The sequence below is a fragment of the Musca vetustissima genome, unplaced genomic scaffold (genome assembly GCF_032173495.1).
Source record: "Musca vetustissima isolate MV318-11 ecotype Yass unplaced genomic scaffold, APGP_CSIRO_Mvet_v1 utg13374, whole genome shotgun sequence".
Lineage (NCBI taxonomy): Eukaryota > Metazoa > Arthropoda > Insecta > Diptera > Muscidae > Musca > Musca vetustissima.
In genome coordinates, this window is record NW_026877330.1 from 99,339 (window position 1) to 116,578 (window position 17,240).

At 38.0% G+C, this 17,240-nt stretch overlaps 3 protein-coding genes across 3 annotated transcripts; 1 reads left to right on the forward strand and 2 right to left on the reverse strand.

Moving 5' to 3' along the window:
* Nucleotides 1-67: 67 nt before the first annotated feature.
* LOC133321941 (uncharacterized) lies at nucleotides 68-16,111 on the reverse strand. The gene is made up of 10 exons (XM_061531012.1): nucleotides 15,403-16,111; nucleotides 5,375-6,297; nucleotides 5,137-5,313; nucleotides 4,905-5,065; nucleotides 3,014-3,155; nucleotides 2,037-2,942; nucleotides 1,807-1,966; nucleotides 608-897; nucleotides 161-529; nucleotides 68-79 (listed from the first exon to the last, which is right to left on the reverse strand). The coding sequence occupies exons 1-10, from the start codon at nucleotides 16,109-16,111 to the stop codon at nucleotides 68-70; spliced, it is 3,849 nt and encodes a 1,282-aa protein (XP_061386996.1).
* LOC133321935 (E3 ubiquitin-protein transferase MAEA) lies at nucleotides 8,478-9,659 on the reverse strand. Its single transcript, XM_061531007.1, has one exon. It carries the CDS (start codon nucleotides 9,657-9,659, stop codon nucleotides 8,478-8,480), a length of 1,182 nt encoding a protein of 393 aa, XP_061386991.1.
* LOC133321934 (ubiquinone biosynthesis monooxygenase COQ6, mitochondrial) lies at nucleotides 13,269-14,678 on the forward strand. The gene has a single exon (XM_061531006.1). The coding sequence runs from the start codon at nucleotides 13,269-13,271 to the stop codon at nucleotides 14,676-14,678; it is 1,410 nt and encodes a 469-aa protein (XP_061386990.1).
* Nucleotides 16,112-17,240: the final 1,129 nt, after the last annotated feature.

Here is a 17,240-nt window from a genome sequence, read left to right on the forward strand (position 1 = left end):
TTGATATCACTTTGAGTATATTTTGTTTTTTCTTATTATATTTACAAAGGCGTTATTTGAATTCCGCTTATATGTTCGGCTTAAATATATAGTCCATGGATAATTGAGAATATGTTTTATTATTTGCAATTTGTTTTTCCATTATTTTTGTTCTTTTCACCGTTAGAATTTCATCATCTGTATCGCTGTTATCATTGGATTTTGTTGATTCCGCATCTACTTCATTTTCCGAATCATTATCCACTTCTTCGGCACTACCCTCACTTTCTGAATCACGATTAGCGGCGGATTTTCGTTTTTTCTTCTTTTTGGGTGTTTTACGTTTCGCACTTTTCTTTGCTGTTATCACTTTCGATTTACGATATTTATTCCAAAATTCGGCAGGTTGAGCATAATCAACTAAATTTGGAAATCTTTTATATAATGCCTTACATAAATCATCAAATGACTCTTGTATTGATGTATCGTGGGCATGGATATTTTGATAGATTGTCGGTATAAAAATTAAAGATTTTTCAAGGAGAGTCATCTGAAAGAGAGAGAGAGAGAGAGAGAGTTAAAAAAGGATATTAAATAAAATTTAAGATTGTTTGAAATTAATACTTACAGCTTCGGGCATTGTAAATTCCCTTTTCCGCCTACCCCTGCCAGGACCATTGCCAGGGATGTTTTTATTTGCTGCATTATTTGCATTGTTTTTAGTTTCTTGATTATTCGTATCATTCAAATCATTTATTTCTGCCAACACTTCATCTTCTTCCTTCTTTTCACCATCATTTTCCGACGTTTGTTTTTGTTCTTTCGTTAATTGGCATACCTTTTTCAAAATATAAAGGACATCTTTGACCAGAGCTATACCTTCGGGTTCTTTTATTAAGGGATCCGATTTGGATTTTTCTGGAAAGGGAAGAAGAAGAGAATTATAATTATAAGAGAATATTAATTAGATTACTAAAAAAGTGATAAAATTCAATGGAAATTGGCTGAAGGGAATTTGTATGCGAGCAGAAGCGAGTCTTTCTAGGCGTGCTGAAGCGAATCTTTATAAACGAGCAGAAGCGAGAGTCTTTATAGGCGAGCTGAAGCGAGAGTCTTTATAGGCGAGATGAAGCGAGAGTCTTTATAGACGAGCTGAAGCGAGAGTCTTTATAGGCGAGCTGAAGCGAGAATCTTTATAGGCGAGCTGAAGCGAGAGTCGTTATAGGCGAGCTGAAGCGAGAGTCTTTATAGGCGAGCTGAAGCGAGAGTCTTTATAGGCGAGCTGAAGCGAGAGTCTTTACAGGCGAGCTGAAGAGAGAGTCTATATAAGCGAGCTGAAGCGAGAGTCTTTATAGGAGAGCTGAAACGAGAGTCTTTATAGGCGAGCTGGAGCGAGAGTCTTTATAGGCGAGCTGAAGCGAGTCTTTATAGACGAGTTGAAGTGTATCTTTATAGACGAGTTGAAGTGTATCTTTATAGACGAGCGAGTTTTTATAGTGGATTTTTTTTTTAATTTTTAAAAATATTTTTTGGAAGACTTAACAAAGACCAGGGGTTTTTAAGTCCTTATAAAGGGAGTATTTATGTACGAGTTGAAGGGCGTCTTTATAGATAAGGTGAAGGGAGGTTTTTTGGACGACTGGAAAGGATTTTCAATAGGCGTGCTGAATCCAGTCTTTGTTAACGATCTGAATGCTTGTAGAAGAGCTGAATATAAGCTTTGTTTATGGAGAAGCTAAAAGGAGTCCTTTTAAATTGTCTGCGGAGAATAATATCGAATTCCTATAATCACCATGTTTGCTTTGAATATATAACTATAAATATTACCTGCTATTAACTTCAATTGTCCAAAATATAATATCATATTGATGTCATCCATATCCTCCATTAAATGTTTGTAGAGCATCTGGCGTCTTTTACGATGTGCTTCTCCTTTTAGAGGGGATTTTATAAATGCCTCAGAAAAACTGTCCAAGCCATCAAAGTTCTAGAGAAAATCAAACAAAGAGAATAAATAATAAAATTTAAATAAATAAATCTATATATAAAATATTCACCTTATATTCATTAAAAACAAAAGGACATTCGATAAGACATTTTTGAAATAGCGTAGAATTTTTCTTCGATAGAAATTCAGCAAAGAAATCCGAAGCCCTCTTGGACAAATCCTCGCATTCATCCAAGAGGGCAGCTAGCAAAGCCAATAATATGGAACCTCTTAGTTTTATTTGATCTTGTAGCACCAACTTTTCAAAGCACTTAAATGTCTCCAAACGATTGACGTCATATGGCGATTTTAATTTACGCAAAACTCTATCCACAATACGTTCAACAATCTGTGTATGTTTTTTGCATAAATCCGTTAGAGAAACAATTATCGTGTTAACTATGGGCGGTTGATCGTTTATAGCCAGAATATTGGCATAAAGGGCACATGTTGTTGTGGCCACACAACCATCTCTTAACGAAAGACGTCCGGCGATTTGTATAATACAATTGAATATTCTGGCATTATCTAAATCCATTTCATTTTCACGCATTTTAATGCATTCACTCATGTATTTGTGCAGGAATAGGATTATTGTTGAATTGGGCCGCAGTCTGGTTTGTATATTCACCTCAGAATAGGCAAATAGTTGAGACATAAATGTATCACGATTATCGGGGAAGTATTGTATACCATTTATAATTTCATTTTCTAAATGTCCATGTAAATCTAAAATCCATTGATTGTTGGAGGCTTTTTCTAAGGTGGTATTTTTATTCTTCCCCGTTGCATTCGAACGATTATCGATGAGTACCAAAAAATCGAAGGCTTTACCAATTATGGTTGGTAACAATTGCCCAGATTTGATTTGTGTTAATATATGATTGAAGGCGTGATTCAATGCTGTGTGTGAAAAATCTTTAATGCAACTGGCCAACACCTCCAAGGCTATTAACATGTTTTGTTCTTTATTCCACTGGAAGGGAGGAATGAGTATGGATTTAGTTTATACATATCTATAGATACGAAAATAAATATTTATCTTACAGATTGTAGTGAGATAAAGTGATGTAATAAAGCATCGGGTTCACGGCTTTTCATTTTACTTGCAATGAAATTTAGCACAATCCAGGCTTCCGTTGAATTTGAGGTTAGCAAATGTGATTCAACGATGTCGACCATTTGGGGACTGAAATGGAAGGAATTGAAATTTAGTTTGCCTTAAAAATAATAACAAAGTGAAATAGTAGCTAAAATAAAACATTATAGACGAGCCGAAGGGGGAGATTTTATAGACGAGTTGAAGGGAGTCTTTATAGCCCATCTAAATGATAATCTTTATAGCCCAGCTAAAAGAGTGTCTTCATAGACGATCTGAAGGGAGCCTTTATAGAAGAGCTGAAGAAGTTTTTATAGTTAAGCTGAAGGGAGTCTTTATCCCCAATCCCACGGCGGCTGGTTCTATGTACCGGATTGACTCGGAGATGGACTCCGACCAGAGACTTCCACCTCAACAACTATATGTACGTGTGCGTCATTTTTGTCATGGGAGCGGCATTATATCCCGGAATGCCTGCTCCGCCTGGTCCGTGCCGGGATTGAAATTAAATCCCGGACCTTGGTTCTGTAGTGTTTGCAGAAACCGCATCCAGCATAGATTAATCTCGGTGAGATGCAATGGATGTGGAGAATGGGTGCATTTTCGAGGTTGATCTGGACTGAACATGATCCAGGTGTACTGCGAAAGGAGTTACGTTGCTTCATGCTGCGCGAAATTGTAGAGTTTATGAGTCGAAGGAGGAGAACTAACCGAGAACTGTAGCTTGACGCGTTGCGATGGTCACAACGTTGTGCGGAAGGACCGTACCAGAAGCAGAGGTGGGGGACTTGCATTCTTATTACACAATTTTGTCCAGTACAGACCTATCTCGCTTGAACTAGACTCTAGTGGGAGTAACGTTCGACAGAATTTTCAACTCATCTGCGGAAGCCACTGCTTTATGCGATAAGCTGAGAAGTAGGAATAAGGTCCTCAAGTCGCTAGCCCGCTGCACTTGGGGCGCTGACAAAGAAACCTTGTTGACATCTTATAAAGCAAAAGGCCGGTCAGTGGTAAGCTATGCGGCGCCAGTATGGTTCGCGAATGTTAGTGATACGCAGTGGAAGAATATCCAGACCTGCCAGAATGCTGCCCTGAGAACAGGGTGTCTCCTCATGACTCCTGTGGACCATCTTCATGAGGAGACGAATATCTTACGCGTCCATCGGCGCAATTATATGTTGTCGATGCAGTACTTGCATGGGTGCTATCGTGGGGAACATCCCTGCCATAGTCTTTTGGCCAGGACGCCCCCGCCCAGGCACGTCAGGAAAGATCTTCATGATCTAGAGAGAGAGAGAGGTCCAATGGTAGAAGCGTGAACCCCTAGATCAAGAAGCCTACCAAGCAAGTCTGAATGGTATTCACACGGACGCAGTCGCTCAGGCAGTAGAGCAATATCGCGTGAATACCATAATTGGAGACCACCCCCCATCCATAGCAGCAGAGGAGAAGCAACTGACAAGGCAAGATGAGGCTGAAGGTGTATTTTTAAACGAGATGAAGGGTGTCTTTATTCATGAGACACTCTTCATCTCGTTTATATTCTCTGAAAATAAGTATTTTAAAAAAATTACGCCCGTTATAGTCTCTGAAAATAAGTATTTTAAAAAATTTACGCCCGTTATAGTCTGTGAAAAGAAGTATTTTAAAAAATCCACATAAACCCACGCCCGTTATAGTCTCTAAAAAAGTATTGTAAAAAATCCACATAAACCCACGCCCGCTATAGTCTCTAAAAAAGTATTGTAAAAAATCCACGCCTAAAAAATATTTTTATATTTTTTATAAGACTGAGGGTATAATTATAATACTGAATTTTATTACTCCCCAACATACCTTATCATCTTCTGCTGCAATGCCAAATGAAAACAATTTTGCAAATAGAATCGCGATTGTGTAGATAATAGGGTGCGTATAATCACCCATGGCATAAAATGTTCGGCTTTATTTGTTTGTTCGATACTTTTGAGATTAGACAAAACTCTGCAACGGAAACACTGCAAAGGCAAAAAATAATAATAATAATACAAATTTAAAAAAAAATTAAATTCATGTTTTCCAAACTAACCTCCATTGCAACTTCAATATTTTTTGTATCACCATCCAGCAGCATTGGTGTAATAACTTTACACCATACCCATATAACTGGATAACAATTGGGATAACATTCCAATATGGAATCTATAGAAAGTAACGTTTGTTTGCGTACCAATGCTGTTGGTTCCACCACCAAACGTGATGTTTCCTGAAAATTATGAAAATTACATTATTAAATATCATTATAACAAATTCAAATTTGTTCCTACCTCCACAAAATTGGTATTGAAAATAATTAAAGGATTTAATTTAACCAATTGTTCCATTAACATTATTCCTGCCCGTCTTATATACGATAGGGGGCTTTGAAACAAATGTGCATACACATAGGAGGGTAAATTTAAGATTGATAATTGTAATACGGCATGACCTTGAAATGAATATTTGGCCTCCTGGGCATGGGGTTTTTCAAAACGTATTTCATTTTTTCCCACACGTGGTTCGTCGGGCAGCACCACACTCATATCACAAAACTCGGTGTATTTTAAACATTCTGTAAGAATTTTCCTTGCATTCGGAGATCCCTTAATCAAGGCTGTGTGTAGAGCCTGTACCGATTTCAATTTTATATTATTATTTTGATCTTGCAAACTGTCTATTAACTCCTTTATAAGATATATTTCTCGTGGTATATCGGATACTTCGTGACGAAACATTTGCCAATCCACCTGAGATTCCATTTGTAATATTTTCGACATTAAATCAATGGCACGTGATCGTATCATCACTTCATCAGCATAGACGGCATCGCACAGGAACTCAACACATGATTCGTTGCATTTTGTAAAAAGAGCAGCATCATATTTCGCTGCATATTCGAGAGCCTTTTGTATTTGTTCAGTTTTCCAGGTGCGCACGGGATTTGTAATAATACATTCAATATAGAATTTTAATACTTTAACCAGTAGTCTGGGGTATTTGGATATCGATTTTATAAACCAATCGGATATGTGTTCACAATCGCTATTTATATTATTGGCGGTGGATTGATTGGATTTCGGTTTTGATGAATATGTATGTAGGAATACGGTAAGGTTCATAAGTTTCAGCAGAGTTTGTTCGGGATCTCCATTATGGGCATTTATCATTTCCTCGTAGATCTCGAAACATTTCATGTGTAAATTTGCGGCATCTGAAACAAAAAGAAAGACATTTTAGATGGCAAAAACAATAGTGTATTCTATATCGGAATTTAATTTTGTATTTAGGATGCAAAAAATCCACGCCTGTGATGGTCCCCAAAAACTTCTCTTTTAAAATCTCACGCCTGTGATAGACCCCAAAAAAGACGTCTTTAAAAATCCCAGGCCTGTGAAGGTCCCTAAAAAGTCTTCTTTAAAAATCCCGGGCCTGTGATGGTCCCCAAAAAAGTATTCTTTAAAAATCCAGGCCTGTGATGGTCCCCAAAAAAGTATTCTTTAAAAATCCAAGCCTGTGATGGTCCCCAAAAAAGTCTTCTTTGAAAATCCCAGGCCTGTGATGGTCCTCAAAAATGTCTTATTTAAAAACCCAGGTCTGTGATGGTCCCCAAAAATGTCTTCTTTAAAAATCCCTGGGCTGTGATAGACCCCAAAAAAGACTTCTTTAAAAATCCCGGGCCTGTGATGGTCCCCAAAAAGTATTCTTTAAAAATCCAGGCCTGTGATGGTCCCCAAAAAAGTATTCTTTAAAAATCCAGGCCTGTGATGGTCCCCAAAAAAGTCTTCTTTGAAAATCCCAGGCCTGTGATGGTCCTCAAAAATGTCTTCATTAAAAACCCAGGCTTGTGATGGTCCCCAAAAATGTCTTCTTTAAAAATCCCAGGCCTGTGATGGTCCTCAAAAATGTATTCTTTAAAAAACCAGGCCTGTGATGGTCCCCAAAAAAGTCTTCTTTAAAAATCCCAGGCCTGTGATGGTCCCCAAAAGAATGTTCTTTAAAAATGCCAGGACAGTGATAGTCTCTAAAAGTCTTCTTTAACACTAGAAAGACGGGAATTTTGTATATACCTATATTGCCTAAAATCGGTCAAACTGACCTCATTCTGAAAGAATTTTTATTTTGTAAAGAAAAATTTTTAAACTAATTTTTTAATATTTTTTACATTATTTACAATCATACAAAACGTTGTTATTATTTGATTTCGGTGGTAGGGCTCTCGAGTTTCCCCTTTTGAAAAATAAGAGCGCGGACGAAATGTTCCAAAAAGAGGAAGTCTTTACTCTAAGAGTGAAATCGAAGAGTGAAATCGAATCGAATAAAATTTATTTTTCCCGATTTGTATGTTCGTTTGTGTTACTAGAGTAGCAAACGGGTTTCGATGTTGTTGTACTGATCTGGTCATATAAGAAATTTACTTTATACAATAATAAAAGTAGTTTGATTATTTAATATTTCACAAAAGGTCAAAATGACCGCTTTTAGGCAATATAGGTATAGCACATGTGAATACGGGGAATGGAAGAGGGGAGGAAGCAGCTACTATGATTAATAAAAGTAGTTCTATGTGGTACAAAAAGTCACCAAATTTTAAAAAGCTGGGTCATAATATACACAATTGTTTTTGTACTTGAAATTGAAAAGCGGTCAAAATGACTGCCTTCGGCAATCTAGTGTTAAAAATCCACGCCTGTGTTGGTCTCTAAAAAAGTCTTCTTTAAAAATACCAGGCCTGTGATGGTCCCCAAAAAAGTCTTCTTTAAAAATCCAAGCTTGTGATGGTTCCCAAAAAGTCTTAATTTTAAAAATCATAATATAAGGCCTGTGATGAAATTCCCAAAAACATGTTCTTTAAAAATGCCAGGACAGTGATGGTCCTCAAAAAATATTCTTTAAAAATCCCAAGCCAGTGATGGTCGCCAAAAAGTCTTCTTTAAAAATCCAAGCTTGTGATGGTTCCCAAAACGTCTTCTTTAAAAATCCCAGGCCTGTGATGGTAACCAAAAACATGTTCTTTAAAAATGCCAGGACAGTGATGGTCTCTAAAATTCTTCTTTAAAAACCCACGCATGAGATGGTCCCCAAAAAAGTCTTCTTTAAAATCTCAGGCCTGTTATGGTCCCCAAAAAAAATCCACAATTTTGTCTATATTTCTCTTTATTTCAAAATAAAATTAAATTCTTATGTTCTTATTCTTATTATTAATTCATCATGAAGTAAGATATTAGTAGAGTTTAGGTTCGCATTACATTCTAAGGGTGTGTTTGTGTGTATGTTAGTAATATACTATATATAAATATATGTGTTGTTCGAACAAAATTGATGGCAATTTTATCAATTAAGATAGGTTTTTCAAAAAATAATAAAATCTCAAATTCTACTAAACAAAAAAATTTACATGACGAAAACTTTTTCAATTTTAGGATTAGTAAATTTCGTATTCGTTATCGGACACAAAACGGTTCCATTCTCTTTGGTTATTTCGGGTATAGCTAACTGGCCAAAGATTTGGCCATTCGGCAACATCATCGGCAAATTGTGTTCATTCAATGGCAGACCAGTGATGCGACAAATTAAACGACTCTGTACACAATGCGAATAGGGCAAGGTCTTGGCAATGCGATTAAAATCTTCTTGACAAACGGGACAATTTAGATTCTTGCAATTGAACGAGTAGCAGTGGGGAGTTTTCAACGATGACAGGCCAGCCTGTACGGCAATACTGAGCAAGGATTGTGAGGATAGCTGAAATAGTCTATAGTTTTCATTACGAAATTTGAGAACGAGATTGTTCCAACGATTGATGTCGAACAGACTGCGATAGGGTTCAATTGTGGTATCTGGTTGATAGGCCAACAAGGCCATACATTCACAAATCTCCTTGATCTGAGTCTTTTCAAATGCTGGAAAATATTTACGGGCATGAACTACAGCTTCGGTGCGCTGATTTTTACGTATCAGTTCAACAAATTCTTGTACACGTAAATCAAATTCAATGTTCGAATTAATTTTCCTCAATTTCGATTTGTTGTCCAAGCACCAGAGAATACATTTTGTTGTCTTGTGAGCAGCCAAATCTTCTTCGACCTCCCTTGAGGTATGGAAAATATCTAAATTTGTCAAATGGCGAATGTCGGAATAATTTGCCAGACGTTCGGCCGTCTCATAGTAGCCCATACGCAGCAAGTGCTCAATAACCATACGATCCATACGTACGCGTTTCCATTGGTCAATAGATGCCTGCCACACCTCTTCACTGGTATTGCTGTCGCGTTGAACAATTTCTTTTAAATGTTCCAATTTTCGTTTGCAAATGAAACTGGCATTCAGCTCATCGCCAATGGCCTCGTCCGATTTGCGTTTGAGTACCTGAAGACGTTGTACGACATTGCCCACCAGTTTGCTGACGTCGGAGATTACGGGACGATGCATTAAAGCCTTTTCAACTTCCTTGGAGTAGTTCTGAATTTGATCAACCTCCCTGTCGACCGATTTTTGAGCAACACGAAATTTTTTGTTAATCACTTCGTAGGGAACCTTCAAGGTGGCATGTTCCATGGACTTGATTTCCGACATTTTGGTTGAAAATTCAAAATTTAATTACAAAATGGAAAAGATGTCGTCTTCGCTAGCTCTTCGTTCTCTTCGTAATTACGTTCTTTGGATATTTTTGTTTTCCTTTTGATGATTTCGATGAAACAATGTTGCCACAAGAGTGTTTTTTCTTTCGTTCCTTTGTTTATGTTGTTGTTTTGTTCACTTACACACACACACACACACAAACCGATAACAAGTGTTATCGTTGGAAGTTAGTTAGGGATGAGAAATGCTGATAGAGTGGTACAAAAACAAAACACATATGTTGTACATTTTTTTGTCAGTTCTGGTGGGGGTCATTTGAAAAATTTACTATGGGCGGTTTTTACCACAATTCTTATATACTTCTCTCAAATATTTATTGTATTTTTTTTTAATAAAGTAGAAGATGTATCTTGGTCCCTCTTTCATTTCAATTGTGGATTCTGACCCCCCGCGGTGTCACTCTCATCATCCGTTGAAATAGTGAGCAACTATATGCCGTGAGTCCACCCATAAGAACTATAGAAAAATGGGTTGAGACATCGGGTAGTTGCCAATACTCGGAAACCCCTCCTACTATGAAAAAGCAACGAAAAAAAGATGAACAGACCATAGTCATATTTGGTCTAGAAACAGCATATGAAAGCTGCCCTGACCATGGTGTTAAAATTCTGCTAAGAGATTTTAATGCAAAAATCGGAAAGGAACATAATTTTGGGCCCATCGTCGGAAAATTCAGACTCCATGAAGAAACATGAGGAGCACGCCACAAGCAGCTCTGAACGCAATGCTGAACTTAAGGCCTCTGGGCCTCAGCATTAAGTGTCAGGCCGCACGTAGTGCCCTAAGGCTGCATGAAAAAAATCTTTGGCGAAGTTGTAGCTTTGGGCATGGTTGTATCTTAGACGAACCAGGTATGACATTGGACCAACGCGTAAAACTAAGCCTCTACATAGCACCAGTCCTGAGATTTGACGATGTAGATGTCGTTATTCCTAGTAGAGACGACTGGAACCGAAGTAACCCTCCTCTAGATGGTCATCTGGGAAGGCTGTAGTGTTTTCCAAACTGAAATCATTGCGATTTGGAAGGCAGCGGAATTGATAAAAAGTCTGGATGCAGAAATCGTTTAGCCGGTGACTATCTTTGTAGATAGTCAAGCGGTTCTTAATGCCATCAAATCCTGTTGCATCAAATCTGAGGCCGTCCTTAAATGTAGAACAGCTTTGGAAGAACTTATTTATAGCTATCGGCTGGGTTGGGTACCAGGACACCGTGACATCATGGGTAATGAAAGAGCAGACGAATTGGCTAGACGAGGATCTCAATCTACAGGTCTAACAATTGATGACTCAATCAAACCACCCATATGTCATCTTTATCGGAACTTTGAGGCGTTCTGTGTAATGTGACAAGACATAATATATTGATCATGTGGTGATAGCCGCAAGCATTCATTTAGTGTTTAAGACTTTCGAACTAAAATGGGAAAGGACCTATGGGAGGCGTTCAATACCGAACGAGGATTCAGACAAGGTGGCAGTTTGTCGTGTGACCTTTTGTCCACCTGTTCGTCGACTATGAATCCGCATTCGATAGGCTATGCAGGATAACTTTAAGGGGCACAGTTAATGGAGAAAGGACCTCTGAGAGGCGTTCAATACCGAACGAGGATACAGACAAGGTGACATTTTTAACATCCTGCTGGAGAACATCATAGGACATACAAATGTGAACAGAAATGGCACTCGCCGACGCCGATGACATCGAGATAAGGGGTCGAACATTGCGAGCGGTAACACTTTTGAACAAAATGAGAAGGAGTCTGCCAAATTGGGACTGGCAGTAAATGACGAGAAGACCAAGCTGATGGTATCAAAGCGCAAGACGTCCAGTGGACTCGGACCAACTATGGAACTAGAAAACTACAGCTTCAAGGTGGTGAACGATTTTATATACCTCAGTACCGCCATAAAAAACTAATAACATCATTTTTGAAATCCGGAGAAGAATAGTGTGGTCTGGGTAAGCAATTAAAAAAAGGCCACCTCTCGCCAGACCAAACTCACTCTCTACAAGGCACTGATACCACCCCTGCTGTTGTCTCGATGTGAAGCATGGGTACTTGTGCAAGCAGATAAGGCAGCTCTTGGTGTGTTTGAGAGAAAAATTCTCCGAAAGAATGAAGCATGATTTGTACCATCTATTCTCGGAAATCGACATAGTCAGACGTATAGCGCTGCGACATTGGGTAGGATATGTTGTGAGAATGGGTGGAAAACTACAGCATCGAGGTGCTGAACGATTTTATATACCTCAGTACCGTCATAAAAAACTAATAACATCATTTTTGAAATCCGGAGAAGAATAGTGTGGTCTGAGTAAGCAATTAAAAAAAAGGCCACCTCTCGCCAGACCAAACTCACACTCTACAAGGCACTGATACCACCCGTGCTGTTGCCTCGATGTGAAGCATGGGTACTTGTGCAAGCAGATAAGGCAGCTCTTGGTGTGTTTGAGAGAAAAATTCTCCGAAAGAATGAACCATGATTTGTACCATCTATTCTCGGAAATCGACATAGTCAGACGTATAGCGCTGCGACATAGGGTAGGATATGTTGTGAGAATGGATTAGGATGCTCCAGCTCAAAAGTTTTTTTAAAAGTGAACCAACTGATTCTTCACTAAGAAGGGGAAGGCCACGAATCCGATGGAAGTGGATGACAAGATTTCGAAACATGGCATTTCAAATTGGAACAGTTACACAAATGACCGACGCGACTGGAAATCTTTTTCAGCTCGGCTTTTGGAACAAATATTTTTTTCGAATTTCAAACAAGCTCCGATTTTAAAAGGATTTTTTCGAGGGTAATAAAAACTAAAATACTTCGAGACCAATTTTTTTCCAACTACGTTCTTCTAACTAAAACGGCATATAGTCTTGATTTAGATTAGACGAGTTTACTTGCGGCAATTCTTGTCGTTCTCTTTTGAACTTGCTTCATGCGTTTATACAAGGCAATTCGGTTTCCAAAATATTTTTCTATTTGTTTTTTTTTTCACATTTAAATCTATATAAAATGTCAACAAATACGAAATACACAAAACGAATTGCCAGAAAATTGTCGGTACGAGCAATTTTTTTTTTCATTTCTATTCCCCTTGCCCCTCTCTCCTACAAACAAAGACTTGCCGCAAGTAAACTCGCCTAATCTAAATCAAGACATACATTAGAACTTTTTACCGGGTTAACCTACTTTATGAGGATTTATTTGACATATATGCAAAGGAATTGACAATTGAAACCCACTGGGTTAACAAAATCCGGTTAAATGTAAACGTACTATAAATTTCTAAAATATTTAATTTTAATAGTATTTAATAGGCAATTATAAAATAATAAAATCTTTTCATCTGTTCTAAAGTGTGTACCCTACGTAGTATTTTTTTTCACTTGCCATCTCTAATAACGGAATTTACCAACACTGAAAGAGAGATTTGTAGTAAAATTCTAAGAGAGGGAGAGAATAACAAATTGTGAAATATGCTAAACGTCAAATATTCATAACGACGAACAAATAGACCGCCGCAGATCGACAAGTCAGGATGATTTTAATAAAAAATCTACGAAATTTTAAACCAAATCGCATACAAACGGTGGTAACCAGAAACCTAAGTGTAACTGTACGATTAAATGAGAATCAGAGCAGCTCGCATACAGCTACCGAACATTATGATATAATCATTGGTGGAGGTGGCCTGGTGGGTACCGCTTTGGCTGCTGCTCTCTCAAAAAATAAAACATTGGCTGACAAAAAGGTACTCCTGTTGGAAGGAGCACCACCATTTAAAGGTTTCGATGTCAGCAAACCCTATGGCAATCGTGTATCGGCAATCAACAAGAAAACCATTGCCCTATTCGAATCGATTGGTATTTGGGAGCGAATGACAAATGCCCGTGTTAAGCCGGTTAAACAAATGCAAGTTTGGGATGCCAATAGTGATGCTTTGATAAATTTCCAACATGAACACTTTGCCGATGATGTTGCCTGCATTGTGGAAAATGATTTAATGTTGGATTCGATTTATAATCAATTGAATGAAAATGCACCAAATGTTATGGTACGTAATCTATCGAGAATAGCTGATGTGAAGTTACCCTCCAAAACAGGCAAGTCATGTTCCGAGGTAACATTACAAGGTGGCGAGAAGTTTTCATGTGAATTATTGGTCGGAGCAGATGGTGCCAATTCGTTGGTGCGTAAAGAAATGGATGTCGATGTATTCTCCATGGATTATAAACGTATGGGTTTGGTTGCCACATTAGAATTGAGTGAGTCCGGTGATAACTCTGTGGCATGGCAACGTTTTATACCCACAGGACCTGTTGCTCTTCTACCTCTAACCGATAAATTAAGTTCCCTGGTATGGAGTACCACTGTACCACATGCAAAAGAGTTGTTGAGCATGTCTCCAGAACAATTTGTGGATGCTTTGAATGAAGCATTTTGCAAAGAATTCCCAAAAAGTGATGTTGCTGTAAAAGCTTTGGATGTTCTCAACTCGATGTTGGGTCAGAACACTAATACCCTACGCCAATATCCACCACGTGTAGCTGGTGTTATGGACAAATCAAGGGCAACATTTCCATTGGGATTCTTGCATGCATCGTCGTATGTACGCCCTGGAGCTGCCTTAATAGGAGATGCTGCACATCGTGTCCACCCCTTGGCAGGGCAGGGTGTCAATCTTGGTTTCAGTGATGTCTCATTTTTGGTTGAGGCATTAGCCGAGGGTGTATACTCGGGTGCCAAATTGGGTGATATGCAATATCTTACGAAATACGAACAACGAGCTTTAACGAAGAATGTTCCAATTATTGTTGGCATACATGGTTTACATACACTGTATACGACAACATTTAGTCCTGTTGTCTTGCTCAGAAGTTTGGGTCTACAATTGACTAATAATTTACCACAAATTAAAGATATATTTATGAAGAGAGCAATGGGTTAAATGATGATAACTTGGGTAGAATTTAATTTAATTGGGTATGCTATGGCCAAAGGCCTTACTTTACGAAAAAATATTATTATAGCTTAAAAAACATTAGAAATGTTAAAAGTTTTGGTATTACAAAATAAATGATTGGGATTTTTTACAAAAAAAAATGTATTTTAATTTGTATTTCCTGGAATAGTATATTGTTTGAATGGCTAAGCAATCATTGGTGTTAAAATAATATATATTTTCAAGGGTCAATAATGCCTAGATATATTTTGAGGGCTAAAAAACCATGGATTTTGAAAAGTATTTTTTTTTAAGAGTTAAACAGGCGTGGATTTTCTAACAAAATATTTCAGCAAGAGCCAAAAAACGTGGATTTTAAAAAATATATTTTTTCAATGGCAAAACATTATTGAATTTGATTGATATATGATACCCTTCACCACTTCACTCTAAATTCAATAGGGTTATTCTTCGGGCCAAATAAGTGAATTGTGTCAAATTTCATCCGAATCGGACTATAAAATGCGACCTGTACTTTGTTTACAATTTAACATTAACAAACGGACGGAGATATTCTCAAAAGGAACCAAGGGTTTCAATTGCTTAAATTATCGTCTGATACTCTGCAAAGTTCTTAGAATTTTTCTGAGCGAGACTATTCATATTCTAAAATTATATTAAAAATCAATAGGTACATATTTTTTAATAATAATAAATTCACAATACTTACACATATTTGCATATCCCCGTTCATGATTCACGTACTGAATATCAATTAACTTCTTTAGGATACCATTTCGGGCCGTTTGATAATCCTTAAAGTGGACATAACGCAACACCAACTTCAGGTCATCACAAAATGTTGAAAATTGTAGCCATATTTGGATGGGTTCATGGCGAGACATTCGACTAATAACATCTGGATTTTGTAGACGTTCTATGAGTCCAAATACTTGCAGACAGTGATTTATTAGCTCTTCTTCGAAGATGTGAAACCCTTTTGCTCCCGGTATGGTAAGCGTAAGAAAATATGCATTTACCGCCAACAAAGATAACTTAATATATTGCGACGAGTTCGGATCGATTTGTATTAGACCAGCCAAGGTGTATATAAATGCCAGGTAACCATCTCGTGGTGCCACCTTCACAACTTGATCCCAACAATCAAATGTATTATCATAACTCCCAACGGAATCACCGCGTAATGTTCGTATGGCCACACATAAATCTCGAAGATTTGATACGATTTGTTCATCGACTACACAACGCTGAACCAAAGGAATGTTCAACAATTTCCGGAGATGTTCATTTTGCGCAGGAGCTTCTGTGGCGTTTTTATTTCTTTGAAATTGTTCAAATATATCTTCAATTTCTTCCCACACTAGGCCTTGTACAAAATATTCGCTTAATTTTTGGAAAATTTTAATTAATTCACTCATTTCGGATTTGTTTATTTACCAGGAGCCGCGGACGCGTTGTTGTTGCTTCACTCATAAAAAACAAACACAACAACGCTGCCAGATGGTTAGGGTTTTAAAGATCGATAATGGATGTTGTCAGTGCTTTCTAATTCGTTTTGTAGCGATAAACATCGCGAGGCTTTAGACTATACGATTTTAATTTAATGGGGGTATATAATGAGAGTGGTGGTCTCTATACAAACCATTTGGTTTTTGTAAAGATATGTGGTATCTATACAGACCAAATGGACTTTATAAGGTCCTAAAGTCTCTATATGGACCAATTGGTAAAAAATGACATTTAAACGGCATATACATTAGAACTTTTTACCGGGTTAACCTATTTTATGACATATATGTAAAGGAATTTACAATTGAAACCCACCGAGTTAACAAAATGACGTACAATGTAAACGTACTATAACTTCGGTAACGGCGTGTCCATAACTCCAGCTACATGTGGTGAGGAACGAGGATTCAGACAAGGTGACAGTTTTGTTGTAGCAGCTCTATTGTTTTTACACAATGGGCTGAGATGACAGACGTTGGCCGAATAACACTCGGGTCGTTTCGGATCGTAGACCCCTCTGTCGTGGAAACGAGTGACAGTTTGTTGTGTGACCTGTTGAAAATATCCTGCTGGAAAAGGCCATACGAAATGCAAATGTGAACAGAAATGGGACTCTGTACTCCAAACAGCATGGTACTCGCCTACGCCGAAAACATCGACAAAATGGGTCAAACATTGCGTCGGTAGCAGCCACTCTTGAACGAATTGAGGAGTCTGACAAAGTGGGACTGACAGTAAATGGCGAAAACACCAAGCTGATGGTATCAATGCGCAAAACGTCCTGTAGACCGGACCAACTGTGAAACTTGAAAACTACAAATTCGAGGTAATCAAAGATTTTATATCCCTTGGTACCGCCATAAACAAAACTAATAACATCAGCTTTGAAATCCGGAGGCGAATAGTGTTGGCCAACAGATGCTACTATGGTCTGAGTAAGCAACTCAAAAGCAAGACCACCACCAACTATGAGTTGTACCAGATATTCTCGGACATCGATGTACTCAGATGGATCGAGCTGCAGCGACTACGTTGGTT